This window comes from Pseudophryne corroboree, chromosome 11 (assembly GCF_028390025.1).
Source record: "Pseudophryne corroboree isolate aPseCor3 chromosome 11, aPseCor3.hap2, whole genome shotgun sequence".
NCBI classification, from domain to species: domain Eukaryota; kingdom Metazoa; phylum Chordata; class Amphibia; order Anura; family Myobatrachidae; genus Pseudophryne; species Pseudophryne corroboree.
Window position 1 is genome coordinate 345400964 of NC_086454.1, and position 16027 is coordinate 345416990.

Sequence of the window (16027 nt, forward strand, 5' to 3'; positions counted from 1 at the left end):
ACCTTTTCCAAAACTCAGTAACAGACTCTGAAGGCTTCTGTTTACAAGCTACAGCGACAGGCAAAGAAGCACGGGTTTTAAAGACTTCCTTCATATGTGTATCAATTTCCTTCCACATATTCTCGATACCTGTCTGTGTGTTGAGGGTGTAGGTAGCGGCACTATTTTGTGCAGCAGGTGTGTGGATGGCAGGGACCTTTGTCCAATCCCATCCATTATAGTGGTCGGTTACACCATCTATAATCAGCCTCATGTCTTCTTGTGTATAGCTGCGTCCTTTGCAAGCTTTGCGCAAATAAGATATACAGCCAGCGGGGGTAACGGTAGGCTTGGGACAGTGTTTTACTATCCTGTCTAAATCTTCTATTTCAATGGGTTTTATTAACATTTGGTCTCCCACTGTCATAAAGGGTAAGTGGAGGGCAACGGTGGTGGAAGAAGCTTCACCGCCGTCAGAGAATTCAGTTCCTCCTCGAGTGACATGGGGGGAGAAGGAGCCCTCGGCAGCGATAGTGGAATCGGCTGTGCGGCGGGTGGCTGGTTGTTTAAGGGATGTGGGCTGGGAGGTTATTATACTATTATCTAAACTCTGGGTTACTGGTGCGTTAGGGATAGAGCTAGTGGACGCATTTTCTAGCAGTGGAGGTGGAGGCGATCCCATCTGTTGTGAAAGGGTTACTGCTGCTAAGAGATCTGTGTCTTTAAGAGCAGGATATATTGGGCTGTAAGGGGGAGGCGAGAGGGTTTTCAAAGATTTACAGGTTCTCACTTCCTCCTTTCTGTGCTGTTGGGAACTGATATTTTTAATCCTCCTTTGTTTCTTATTGATGGATTTATCATACCAATAGGGCGCTATGGTCAGCCACTGCTCACCCCCGGCCCGCATATATGTCATATCCCATTGTGGATCATGATCATACCACGGCCAGGCTTCCCTGTCCCCTAAACAAAGACCTTTAACCATATCCATATAGAAAGGGTAATTACTGCCTTCCCGTGGGAATGGGTCCTATCCTGCTTTCTCTGTCCACCCTGCTAAATTATCCACCCAGGGATCAATCAAATAATAATCAGAGGTAGAATTACGGGCCACGTATTCTTTACATGTCTCCCCGGGTAGGGGAGGGGGGTATACAGTTTTCTTGCTCTGACCAGAGCCCATAGTAAAAACACAATTTCCAACAACTTTCTATGCATGCATCAGCTAACCAGTTAATTAGTTATTGACAATATCACAATATCATCTGCATAGTACTTTAACAAAACAATCGATAGTAATAATCTGTACGTTTACTCACCACTCGTACAGGGATTTGGAAATGCAGCGTATTGTGATAGGAAGCAAGAAAGTTATAAGGGTATTCAACAGACGTGCACTTACCACCCGTCAAGCTGAATACATGAAACTTATACTCTAATATCTGTTATGGCCATAACATAATAAGTAGACAATCAAATCGAGGTAAAATCTACGTTATGTATAGACTCCCAGGTCTATTTTAAGTATCCCAGATACTAACGTCTTTGGAGAATTGCGCTTGGACCCCTGGTCACTTCTCAGACGTATCTTTAAGTCCCAGACATTAAAGATGTTAGGTCACGTGTTCCCAGAACACTGACACGGATTCAGCTTCAGTGTATGACCGCAATCCCGTATGGCAAAGACAGACAATAAATTCTCTATCTTCCCGGTCCGGGGACGATCAACTGAATCCCGGGCGAGCCCCCACTTGTAAGGATTACTCCTCTATTCTTTAACCCTCGATGTGATAGTCTCTTAGACGTCCGTGAGTGTAAACCTTATGCTACAAGTAACATGCAAAACACAAGCAGTAAAGATTCACACTGTTTATTGTTTGTTTAACAAAAGTATATAAAAGAAAGGATTTAGGGCGTGTATGTCCCAAGTCAATAACTAATTGGACAGAACACAAAAGGGGGTTAACATAACATGATTGGCTAGGAACTGCCGCAGCGGAAGGATATACATATATGGGCAAATTTGTACTCAAATAGAAAAGTTATTCACACGGTATAAAAAGATAACAGACAAAGACAGTAGCAAAAATGTGCTGGAACAAACAGTTCTGTAACACAAACAATTCTATGACATGTGAAGCAGAGACGAGCTTTAACCCTTTCACCTCCCAAATGTCCCGATTTTCGCGGGACAGTCCCATTTTTTGGGGTCTGTCCCGCTGTCCCACCCGCGGGTCGCAGTGTCCCACGGTGGGGGGGGCAGTTGGAAAGCTCCTGTACTCGCTGTTCTGCTTAGCAGAGCAGCGGTGAATAGTGGAGACAGAGGGAGAGGGGGCATTAGGGGGTACGGATTAAGGGGGGGTTCCAGCAGCAGAGCCGGATTAAGGTGGGGCGGGCAGGGGGTACGTACCGTTTGCCCCACAGTTTTAGGGGCCCCCCCGGCTGGAGTAGCTCTGTCCCAGCTCAGAAGCTCCCCCCCCCCGTACTGCCAGCAACAACGGCAGCATTGTGCTACAGTCAGCACACGCTGCTGCGTGTTGGCAGGTCTGTGGTGTTACAGGGATGCAGCAGTCTCCCTGCTTTCTTCTGCCTGTGCGGGTGTGTAGGGGGGAGCGACCACCTCCTCTGTATTTAGCCCTAGCTGAGGGGCCAAAATCCCATTAAAAAAATAAAAATCGGAATTTGCATAAGGGGGCGTGCCCGAGCGGGCCACGATTAGGCCACGCCCCCAACCCCACAGCAGGCACAGCAATGTGATAGTGCTCCCCTGTCTCAAGTGCCCTGGGCCCCCTGGACTCATAATCAGCCCCTGGGGGCATGCCAGCAGCTCACAGAGTGCTGGGCATGCCCCCTCACTGACGAAAACGGGAGCCCTCCCGTGAAGCCACGCCCCCTTTTCGCCGAGTGTGTGTCCCTCCTTCTGCCTGAAGAAAGCTCCTGCAGAAAGCTGGGAGGTATGCACCCCTGCCTGTGCCATGCCCATACCATCTGCTTCTGCTCCTAGTCTCCTGTAGATTTGGCCAGATCTGTGACTCATTTGACTAACTCCGCCCAGTGTTGTGACTCCGCCCAGCGTTAGCAAATGAATCACAAAGTCACAGATCTGGGCTATTATATAGGAGATATAGACGTTGAGGTAGTATCTATAGTAACATACAGTTGGAGTGCATTATCACTTATAATAGACATGCCTTTCATGAGTAACGCTCAAAAAATGAGAAATGCAGATAGTTATTTACAAGCATTGTACACATAGGCAATTGCGGGATGTGTGTGTGTGTGTGGGGGGGGGGGGGTCCAGTTGCTTGGAAAACCCGATCCCCACAGCCTGGCCAGAGGCCAATATATGCAATATAAAGGGCGGAATGGAGTTACTGCACATGCCCAGTGGCAGATTTTCCTACCAGGTCTGCTGTGTGTGTCTGTGGATCTGAGCGCTCAGTCACCACACCAGAGAGTCTGGTATGTGGCTTACCGCGAGCGTTGGGCCTGGCATAGGTCTGACGTACTGTATTACATACTGCACTTTATATGGAGGAGACTATGGTTTGTTACATGCTATCTATCCTTCATGGGCTGGCGACACTTCCAGGAATCCTGCGTTTGCCCCTGGTTGTACGGGCTTCACTTTGGGCAGATCCAATTATCTGCGGGTTGAGTCACGTGGTCTGATCCCTCATGTAAAGTGTACTCCAGAGTTACTCAATTACAGACCCTTAGGGGTACATTTACTAAGCAGTGATAAGAGCGGAGAAGTGAGCCAGTGGAGATATTTCCCCATCAACCAATCAGCAGCCCTGTATCATTTTATAGTATGCAAATTATAGATGTTACTTCAGTGCTGATTGGTTGCCATGGGCAACTTCTCCACTGGCTCACTTCTCCGCTCTTATCACAGCTTAGTAAATGTACCCCTTAAACCCATACCAGAAATTTGAATCTGCCTCTGTATTACCCCTCTCATGACAAGTCTCTGCCGGAGCAAGCCAGCGCAACCCGGGTCCAGGGCTGTCTTTTCGTATATGGGCTCAATGGGCTCTTGCCCAAGGTCCCCAGGAGTATAAAGGCCCTAGGCTGATAGATGAGGCCCCCCTCTTTCCAAGGGTACCAGATTTTTGAAAATCGGCCCTGGGGAACCGGAGATATCTGACTTGAAAGCAGTGGTCCCCATCCAAGCCTGTTACTTGCTCTTCCCAGCCAGATATCTTGAGTTCTGTCTGACTTAGAGTATTTCGGAGGGTATAAGCCAAAAGCCGTGACTCTCCCCTTTTGGTGGACACTGGCAGCTTGTCTCTACTATGCCCAGAACCAGAGATATCAGCCTTCCAGCAGCTGGTCCCTGCTCCAGCTACACACGCCTGGTATGCAGTTTTATATTTTCGTTGGTAAATTACTTTGGCTCCTGAACTCTAATCCTCAAGTCCCCAAAACCTTCTAAAAGGTCATGCTTAAAAAGGCTCCTGATTGGCAGGCTCAGGACGCTTGGAGAAGACTTCATCTCCAGGCGTCCTGTATTAATGGCGACAATGTGGGAATAACCCGGCTACATCAAGGCGGCGTGAAAGAGGATAGTAATCTGAAGGCCCGGTTCCGACCCGTGTCCAGTATCCCCGGTCGCACGCGGCTCGGAGCTAGGGCTTCAGTGTGAAAAGGGTAATCTACGTCAGTTATTACTAATGCGCTGTTACGTTTATGACTAGAACGCCTACAAGCATGTAATAAAAGTGTCATTTTCTGCTCCGCAGCACATCTGAAAGGTGTACGGCCGCTTTGGGGAGTGTGTTTGCGATGGCGCGGAGGCGGAGCTCTGAATGCCGGGCGCTGCCGGAGTATGAGAAGAGCCAGATAAAGAGGACCCTTGAGCTGGGTACTGTGATGACCGTATTTAACTACCGCAAGTCCCACCCTGAGCGGAGGACCATCCAGGTGATAATGGAAACCTTCCAGGTGGCTTGGAGCAAGACAGCAGATAGACTTGAAGGATTCTGTAAGTACCCTGCACCTTCTGTACTGGCTAAGGAGTCACTTATATCATACATATTACCTCTGCTCCTATAGAATCAGTATAAGCAGCATGCATAAGCCTCTTGTTCAAACATTATTGAATTGAACATTCAGACCTTATCGCAGCAGCAAATTTGTTCTCTAGTGGGCAAAACCATGTGCAATGCAGGTGGGGCAGATGTAATATGTGCAGAGAGAGTTAGAATTGAAATCTGAATTGCAGTGTAAAAATAAAGCAGCCAGTATTTACCCTGCACAGAAACAATATAACCCACTCAACTCTCTCTGCACATGTTACATCTGCCCCACCTGCACTGCACAATGGTGGTCATTCCGAGTTGATCGCTAGCTGCATTCGTTCGCTGTGCAGCGATGAGGCAAAAAAAGGCACTTCTGTGCATGCGTATACGGCGCAATGCGCATGCGCAACGTACTTTCACAACGAATGATGTAGTTTCACACAAGGTCTAGCGAAGCTTTTCAGTTGCACTGCTGGCCGCAGAGTGATTGACATGAAGTGGGCGTTTCTGGGTGTCAACTGACTGTTTTCAGGTAGTGTTCGGAAAAACGCAGGCGTGCCAGGAAAAACGCAGGCGTGGCTGGGCGAACGCAGGGCGTGTTAGTGACGTCAAAACAGGAACTGAACAGTCTGAAGTCATCGCAAGCGCTGAGTAGGTTTTGAGCTACCCTAAAACTGCACAAAAAAACTTTGCCGCCGCTCTGCGATCCTTTCGTTCGCACTTCTGCTAAGCTAAAATACACTCCCAGTGGGAGGCAGCATAGCGTTTGCACGGCTGCTAAAAACTGCTAGCGAGCGAACAACTCGGAATGACAACCATGGTTTTGCACGTTAGAGAACAAATTTGCTGCTGCGATCGGGTCTGAATAAGGCCCTATATTCTTAAGGAAAAATAATACTGATTGTTTTTTTTGTACTTTGATAGTTTGCGGTTATCACCTTTGTAATTGCTGTTTGGAAACACGTGTAGGGTTTTATACATGTAAGAGTGTATCTTGCACGTTTTCACACTGCAAATGTGTCAAAAGTGAGAATAAGTAACCAAACCGGATTATACTGACTTTGGAAGTGTAACCGGGCGTTCCCACCCAGGCAGCATCCAGTGAGTGCGTGGTACAGAGCAGGACGCAAGGCGCGCTGCATTACAAATCACTGCGTGGCTTTTCAGACTCACTAAGAAACAATACACAAGATTTATTGTTGAATTGTTCCCTGCTCAGTGACAGTGTAATTCTTTGAAGCAAATGATCTATTTGGCAGGTTTATATAAACATGTACAGAATACATTGTGATTTTTATCATCCATCACCGTCTTCTAAAATGTTTAACTGTAACAGAGAACAATAGTTACTTGTTCTGTAAAAGGCGTTTGCTCACAATCCACGGGTACACTTGCCAACTCTCCCGAAATGTCTGGGTAGTTTCTGAAATAATGGGCGATCTACTGGAATCCCGAGAGAGTTTGGCAATCTACAAAAGATGGGCCATATACGGAAGCAGTACCTGGCTAGCATGATGACCCAATTAGTGGCACGGTGCTGGCCGCACATGCGCGCTTTAACCCCTGGGTCATAAACCTGGAATTATTTGCATCGCCGGGAAAGCTCTTTATTGGAAGAGCTGTCCTGGCAAGTAGGTAATCCTGCTGTCCTGGCAATGTAACAGGCCTGTATGCAGATAAAGAGAGGGGAAGATAATCAATTTATTTGCGATAATTAAAACTCCCCCTTTATGAGGCTAGGGGGCGTAGTTATAATTGATCTTGCCCTTACCATATGTACAAACTGCTGTGTCGGCATGGGGTGTGGCTCATTGCATCGACAGGTTCTAGGTCGACAATGTTTCAGTCGACCACTATATGTCAACAGGCACTAGGTCGACAGGGTTGGAAAGTCGACAGGGGTTCTAGGTCGACATGTGCTAGGTCGACAGTTCAAAAGGTCGACAGGAGTTTTTCATGTATTTTTGGTGTCGTTTTCTCCGTACAGTGACCGGGAAGTCCAATTAGTGCACCGTGTCAATTAGTGCACCATGTCCCTCGCTTTGCTCGCCATGCTTCGGGCAAGATTACCGTTCCATTCGTAGTCCACGTGGATCGTTAAGTATGAAAAAGTTCAAAAAAAAGAAAAAAAATTGAAAAAGTCATGTCGACCTTTTGACCTGTCGACCTAGAACATGTTGACCTATTGACTGTCGACCAGTAGTGGTAGACCTAAACATTAACGCCCTATACAGCGTCGACCTTCAGACTGGATCCCGTCGGCATGTTTAAGGGCAGAACCTAGTATTCCTTAAATGTACCAATACAGAAAGCATACATGGGTATATCTATGGGAATGTCATTAGCCTATTGACTGCAAAGGGGGCGGCCCTGCCTGAGCGCGGTCTTGCGATCCCTCTCTGGTGGGCTGCAGGAGGTCCCACCACTGTGCATTGCGGCTCTTTGCGCACGGAACGCCTGACATGTGCTGTAGCCACGATGGCATCTGTACATAGTAATAAAGTGATTGCGGATGACCTCTCAGTGATTTTATTCTTATTGCAGAGGAATGCTTCAGTAAAGATTCTTACTATTCGCGGACTTTGCCGCAATTTATAATAGATATGCCCCCAAAGAGATCTGCCTATGCATTATCAGGGTTCTGCGCTTCAGGTGACCTCATTTCATTGCTGTTGGGTACGGCACAGCCCTGCTGCCTGCTTTGGAGAGTGTTGCAGAGCGTTTCTTGTCTGTTCACGCACTGTGCCGCAACTGAGCCTACACAACTGATTCCGAGTCGCATGCTTTTCAGTTGCATCTTCCCTTGGGACTGACGAGGTGGAACCGAGCTGAGGGGGTATTTCGAAGTTGATCGCAGCAGGATTTTTGATAGCAATTGGGCAAAACCATGTGCACTGCAGGGGGGGAGGCAGATATAACATGTGCAGAGAGAGTTAGATTTGGGTGGGTTATTTTATTTCTGTGCAGGGTAAATACTGGCTGCTTTATTTTTACACTGCAAATTAGATTGCAGATTGAACACACCCCACCCAAATCTAACTCTCTCTGCACATGTTATATCTGCCTCCCCTGCAGTGCACATGGTTTTGCCCAACTGCTAACAAAAATCCTGCTGCGATCAACTTGGAATTACCCCCTGAAATGGGGCATTTCCACATAGGCAACGTGTCAATAGAATCATGGGGTATGCCGAGGAGGGCGAAAGGATAAATGCGCCTGCTTTCAGACGTGTCTTTTGCACCACGGATGGGCTGAACGTAGTTCGCTCTGATAATGGTACCGGTTCCTACTGGAAGAGTCCTGTAATCGGCCGTCCATTCACGTGCAACCCTGTATACAGGCAAAAATACACATTTAATTTCATGCACGCAATGCGGTAGCAATTACGCCCAAACTGCGTTCAGCACTACCTCAGACGCACATCGGTATAACCATAATGAAACAAGCAGTATATTAGATGCCGCCATATTACCAAGCAAACACTCGGTGCACTGTCGGGAAACATTGTCATGTCGAGCTTTTAAACGTGTCGACCTTAAGCACTGTCAACCATTCATCTGTTGATCTTTTGTACCTGGTGTCAACCTACTCAAACCACCGGGTTTGCCCATTTTCATGGAGATATTTGCATGCGCAGTATAAAAATCACCTGGAACATGCGTTTCCGGAGACCTGCGCAGTGCAGGAGTCTATGTACACGCGCCTCCAGCGAGACAGGGGTGACCTGCATGGAGAAAACACACGCCGCATCAGCACTCATGCATGTCTAAAGAATATCCAGCTGGCTTCTGTTAAGTTATTTGCAGAGGGCCAGTCGGGCTTTCAGTCTATGGGGGTCATTCCGACCCGTTCGCACGCAGCGGTTCTTCGCTGTGGTGCAAACAGGTCGGGACTGCGCTTGCATGCCGGGAACAAGGAAAGCGATCGCAGCAGCGACCGCAAGAATATTGACAGGAGGAAGGCGTGTCGGGGCGTCAACTGACCGTTTTCCGGGAGTGGTCCAGCGAATGCAGCCGTGTCCAGGCGTTTTGAGGGCGGATGTCTGACGTCAAATCCGGGACCTGCATCGCTGGATCCGTCGTAAATGGTAAGTAGGTCTAGGGCTGGTCTTGTTTTGCTAGAAACTTTTTTAGCATAGCAGGGTTGCACAAGCGATCGCAGCCCTGCTATGCAGAAATACACTCCCCCATAGGCGACGTCAGGTTGATCGCACCAATAGCAAAAAGTTAGCACGTGCGATCAACTCGGAATAACCCCCCTATATCCCTGGTTCTGAGTCTGTAAAACTTTAGTTCTGCAGGCAAACCAATATATATAAATGCTGTATATGAAATGAATCATACTGTACGTACTTAGACATATCTTAACAATGATTTGCAAATCATTGTATTACCTAATAAAGCCTGTATATTGGCCACTTCCAATGAACATCACTGAACGTCTTTTAAAATGCTATAAGGGTAAAAGATCTCCCGTGATTTATTCCAGCGACAATCTATGTCCTAACTACTCTGTCTGCTATCAGAAATCAAATCAAACATTGCAAAAATAATCATAAGTTCCACAGTTCCAAGATAAGCCTTATGGGGTATGGAGACATGCCTGGTTGAAGTGGCAAAGTGGACGTATAAAAGCCATTCCAGAATCTCAGAAGGCAAAAAGGAATTTAAAATAGGATTACACCATAAAGGTGTACTGTATACAGTACACACGTAGTATGGCCCTCATTCCGAGTTGATCGCTAGCTGCTTTCGGTCGCAGCGCAGCGTTTAGGTGAAAAAGCGGCACTTCTGCGCATGTGTATGGGGTGCAGTGCGCACGTGCGACGTACTTTCACAAAAGCCGATGCAGTTTCACACAAGGTCTAGCGACGCTTTTCATGAAGTAGGTGTTTCTGGGTGGTAACTGACCGTTTTCGGGGAGTGTGTGTAAAAACGCAGGCGTGTCGGATAAAAAAGCAGGAGTGGCTGGGGAAACGTAGGCGTGGCTGGCCGAACGCAGGGCGTGTTTGTGACGTCAAAACAGGAACTAGAGTCTGAAGTGATCGCTAGCTAGGAGTAAGTCTCGAGCTACTCAGAAACTGCACTATCTTTTTTTGCAGCAGAACTGCGATCCTTTTATTCGCACTACTGCTAAGCTAAGATACACTCCCAGAGGGCGGCGGCTTAGCGTTTGCACTGCTGCTAAAAGCAGCTAGCGAGCGAACAACTCGGAATGAGGGCCTATGTGCAAGTAGGAAATGCTTCCTTGACAGAACTGCTGTCATGTTGATTAATATGGTTATTTTGTCCATGTGTCAGAGTTATCTATCTGAGCAAGACTTGAAGACCACAACTGAGGTCCATGATATCTAAGGTCCATCAGGATTCATAACTCAGGCTGTGCAAGACATTGATAGTGTAAATAACAGAGATCATTGCTTGATATACAGAAAGTATATATATATATATATATATATTCTATTAATTTTAAAGCACAGAGAAGCGTTTCCTTTAATCCCCCCCAAAAGTGTTCCCACCTCCTGATACTGACCACAAATCACTTTCAGATTCTGGCAACGCTCTTTGGAAATCACAGCTAGAATACAATTTCACCGCTGAGCAAGAGGTCAACACTTTAAATTGCTTTTCCCTATCTCACATGAAAGAACTAAACATTTTCATTTATTGACGAGATGATGCCTGAACTGAGACAAGTTACTTAAATCCAGTGACCCCTGACTTTGAGTCCGTAAAGATCTAGTTGTCTGCTCCATAAAGAGGAAAACTGGCTGCCTGTTTTTTAACAATAAACTAAGTCTTAAAGGAATAGTGTCACTTAGCAGATAAAGGAAGGTCTCCATTGATAGCGTGAAGGCTGTATTCATTTTCTCTAAAAAGGGGAAGCTGGTTCTGCCAGTGATTTGATTGGAAGGCTGTACAGTTTGAAAGCTGTATGGTTCGCACTTTGCAGTGCCAGATTAATAACATGGCAGCTGGGTTGGCCGTCCAGGGGCCCCCACACACACAGGGGGGCCCTCACACAAAGCTACATCACCAGCATCAAACTAAACTGTGATGGGGATGATGCCATACCGGGTAGGAGGGGCAAGAAGTAGGAACAAGAAGGTCCTGGGGGGGCACCGCTGGCACTGTGGCATAATGTGAACTGGGACAGTGACGTACTGTGAACTGGGGGCACTGTGTAGCATGATGTGAACTGGAGCACTACAGCTAGTTTAACAGCGTTGTGCTGCTAGGAACATTTGCACATTCAGTATTTAAGTACATTGCCAGCATAATATTTTTACATTTTCACTAACAGCCCCCCCCCCCCCAAAAAAAAAAAAAAACAATTGCCCTGGGCCCTCCTCAAGCCTTAATTTGGCCCTGAAGATTGGAGTACTGTACAGTTGGAGGTCTCTGCATGATTTGAAGGCTGTACAGATAGATGATTGTATGGTTGGAAGGCCTTATGATTGGAGTACTGTACAGTTGGAAGGCTGTACAGATAGATGATTGTATGGTTGGAAGGCTGTATGATTGGAGTACTGTAAAGTTGGAAGGCTGTACAGATAGATGATTGTATGGTTGGAAGGCTGTATGATTGGAGTACTGTAAAGTTGGAAGGCTGTACAGATAGATGATTGTATGGTTGGAAGGCTGTATGATTGGAGTACTGTACAGTTGGAAGGCTGTACAGATAGATGATTGTATGGTTGGAAGGCTGTATGATTGGAGTACTGTACAGTTGGAAGGCTGTACAGATAGATGATTGTATGGTTGGAAGGCTGTATGATTGGAGTACTGTACAGTTGGAAGGCTGTACAGATAGATGATTGTATGGTTGGAAGGCTGTATGATTGGAGTACTGTACAGTTGGAAGGCTGTACTGATAATGATTGTATGGTTGGAAGGCTGTATGATTGGCGTACTGTACAGTTGGAAGGCTGTACAGATAGATGATTGTATGGTTGGAAGGCTGTATGATTGGAGTACTGTACAGTTGGAAGGCTGTACAGATAGATGATTGTATGGTTGGAAGGCTGTATGACTGGAGTACTGTACAGTTGGAAGGCTGTACAGATAGATGATTGTATGGTTGGAAGGCTGTATGATTGGAGTACTGTACAGTTGGAAGGCTGTACAGATAGATGATTGTATGGTTGGAAGGCTGTATGACTGGAGTACTGTACAGTTGGAAGGCTGTACAGATAATGATTGTATGGTTGGAAGGCTGTATGAATGGAGTACTGTACAGTTGGAAGGCTGTACAGATAGATGATTGTATGGTTGGAAGGCTGTATGATTGGAGTACTGTACAGTTGGAAGGCTGTACAGATAGATGATTGTATGGTTGGAAGGCTGTATGACTGGAGTACTGTACAGTTGGAAGGCTGTACAGATAATGATTGTATGGTTGGAAGGCTGTATGACTGGAGTACTGTACAGTTGGAAGGCTGTACAGATAATGATTGTATGGTTGGAAGGCTGTATGACTGGAGTACTGTACAGTTGGAAGGCTGTACAGATAGATGATTGTATGGTTGGAAGGCTGTATGAATGGAGTACTGTACAGTTGGAAGGCTGTACAGATAGATGATTGTATGGTTGGAAGGCTGTATGATTGGAGTACTGTACAGTTGAAAGGCTGTACAGATAGATGATTGTATGGTTAGAAGGCTGTATGATTGGAGTACTGTACAGTTGGAAGGCTGTAATTTTCAAAGGCTGAATGGTCGGAAGATTGTATGGTTGAAAGGCTGTATGGTTGGAGTGCTGTACAGTTGGAAGGATGTATGGTTGGAGCTCTGTACAGTTGGAAGACTGTATAGTTGGAGTGACGTACAGTTGGAAGGCTGTATGGTTGGAGTACTGTACAGTTGTGGCTGCACCATTGGAAGGCTGTATGGTTGGAGTACTGTACAGTTGGAAAGCTGTATAGTTGAAATGCTGCACAGTTGGAAGGCTGTATGGTTGGAGTACTGTACAGTTGGAAAGCTGTATAGTTGAAGTGCTGCACAGTTGGAAGGCTGCATGGTTAGAGATCTATACAGTTGGAATGCAGCACAGTTGGAAGGCTGTATGGTTGGAGTGCCACACAGTTGGAAGGCTGTATGACTGATGTACTGTACAGTTGGCAGGCTGTAGGGTTGGAGTGCTGTACAGTTGGATAACTGTATGGTTGGAGTACTGTACAGTTGGAATGCTGTATGGTTTGAAGACAGTATGATTTGAAGGCTGTACGGTTGAAAGATTGTACAGTTAGAAGACTCTGTGGTTGGAAGATTGTACAGTTGGAAGGCTGTATGGTTGGAAGGTTGTACGGTTTGAAGGCTGTATGGTTGGAGTGCTGTACAGTTGGATAGCTGTAGGGTTGGAGTACTGTACAGTTGGAAAACTGTATAGTTGAAGTGCTGCACAGTTGGATGGCTGTATGGTTGGAGTACAGTACAGTTGGAAAGCTGTATAGTTGAAGTGCTGCACAATTGGAAGGCTGCATGGTTAGAGAACTAAACAGTTGGAATGCAGCACAGTTGGACGGCTGTATGGTTGGAGTGCCGCACAGTTGGAAGGCTCTATGGTTGATATACTGTACAGTTGGAAGGCTGTATGGTTGGAAGGCTGTACGGTTGGAAGATTGTATAGTTGGAAAACTGTATGGTTGAAAGGTTGCACTATTTGAAGGCTGTACGGCTGGAAGATTGTACAGTTGGAGTGTTGTACAGTTTGAAGGCTGTACGTCTGTCAGTTCTTGTGTCTCTCTTGATAAAGGAGGCAATGGATTTTACTTATTATAATTATATGCAATGGAGAAAAATCATGGGTCCTGAGTCCAAAATAGTCTCATGCTTGGTGTACTAAATAGTCCATGAGACGTGTGGCTGGATTTTGAATCATGTTCCTGCTATTATTGTAAGTGAGCTGCTGGAACCAGAAACTTATGGGAAGGTACTTTACAAAGAAGGGATGGTGACATCTTACAGCTAGGTCCTGAGGTCTCAGGAGGACTTTGTGCACATGTGGTCTATTGTGACCATACCTGCTGCTATATTGCCAGTGATAGTGGGCAACTGGCCCGATATTGAAGCACTTATGTATTCAACCCCACGGTGATGCTTAATAATCAAGAGGATCATTATTTCTGAAGCTGGATAACGCAGCTGGAAGATGAATGCTATTGGCCTGTGTATGAAGCATCTTGCACAGCACCAGACCCCATTGCTTGGCTTTTGCCAGCACTAGATACGCATTTGATGGGTGGTGTTTACTAAGGTATGGCTTAAGCTCGGATACAGTATATCTGTGTCTCAGAGAATGATGTATGGGTGATAGGGGCTGCGTGCATGTGAGAAAGCCCTCGGCTACCTCGTTGATGGTTCCCTGGAAGCAGGGTGAGATGCTGGGTTAATTAAACTAAGGATGATGCACTTTTTTATTATTAATACAATTAATGATGATGATAATAATAATAATAATAATAATAATGATAATAATAATACAAATAAAATTAATAATAATGATAATAATAATAATAATAATAATTAGAAATTCCAAATCTGCTACAATTAGGGGAAAGTAAAATAAATTAAAAGACACACACAGACACACACAGACACACACACACACACACACACACACACACACACACACACACACACACACACACGCTCTGCTCACTGACAGTACACCCTGCGGGAAGGGGGGGGGGGTTTGATGACAAGGATGAATGAGGAGGAGGAATGAAGTATAAGGGGCTCTACCTGGCATAATGTGTATAAGGGGCTCTACTGTGACGTAACATGTATAAGGTGCACTACTGTGATGTAACATGTATGAGGGGCTCTACTGTGATGTAATGTGTATAAGGGGCTGTACTGTAATGTAACGTGTATAAGGGGCACTACTGTGACATAACATGTATAAGAGGCACTACTGTGACGTAACATGTATAAGGAGCTCAACTGTGATGTAACATGTATATGGGGCTATACTGTGATGTAACGTGTATAAGGGGCACTACTGTGATGTAACATGTATAAGGAGCACTACTATGATGTAACATGTATAAGGGGCTCTACTGTGATGTAACATGTATAAGGGGCTCTATGGTGACGTAAGGTTCTCTACAGTGACGTAACGTGTATAAGGGGCTCTACTGTGCCGTAACGTGTATAAGGGGCTCTACTGTGATGTAACGAGTATAAGGGGCTCTACTGTGATGTAACGAGTATAAGGGGTTCTATTGTGATGTAACGTTTATAAGGGACTCTAGTGTGATGTAATGTGTATAAGTGGCTCTACTGTGGTGTATTATGTATAATGGGGTCTACTGTGATGTAACGTGTATAAGAAGATGTATTAGGGGTTAAAGCTCTTGAACTAGAATAGCTATAATTTTAATCTCTTCTAACCCCTATTAGATTCTGAAGCTATCCTCTTACACTATCTTAGTCCTAATACAGTTCTGCAATGATAATCTAGCTCTCTCCATAGTCCTTGTAATGGAAATATAGAACTAGTTCTAGAGCTCTCTTAGGACTGTGATAGTTCCATAAAATAAGAGAGTGCTTCCAGGTGTGACGGACACAAGACCAGAATTTGCTCGCATGCGCATGGGCCCTCTAGGTACAGTGCAGGGTAAATATTTACACTTTGTATATTACAGAATCTATATACAAGCTACACTCTTATATTGCAATCTATATAGCCTGTGCACAGTCCCTGTATGATTAGCCTGTGCACTGCTCACAATGTAAAAGCTTTGTCTGTAAAAACCGTGCCGCTACTGTATCATATCAGCTACTTTATATAATTAACAGAACGATTTATTGTTCTTATCTGTGTCCCATTTCCAGAAGCTTATCTCTCTGCCGTGCATCACTAGACATTAGTACAAAGTTCACCTCTTAGCATTATGTCTCTCTAGCCTGGCCAGGTATATTACTTATCAACACCTACACAGTTTGTAGGTGTTGGTGTGAGTAATATACCTTTGTAGGTGTCAGTGTAAGTAATATACCTGTGTAGGTGTGGGTGTAAGTA

General features: G+C 45.6%; 1 protein-coding gene across 3 annotated transcripts in view; it reads left to right on the forward strand.

Moving 5' to 3' along the window:
* PLCG2 (phospholipase C gamma 2) overlaps window positions 1-16027 on the forward strand; it is a 391280-nt gene that overhangs the window by 100524 nt on the left and 274729 nt on the right. For all 3 annotated transcript variants that reach the window (XM_063945955.1, XM_063945956.1, XM_063945957.1), the window contains exon 2: window positions 4725-4966. In XM_063945955.1, the coding sequence (XP_063802025.1) occupies window positions 4768-4966 (199 nt within the window). In that variant the 5' untranslated portion in view covers window positions 4725-4767. The remainder of the gene's footprint in view (window positions 1-4724; window positions 4967-16027) is intronic.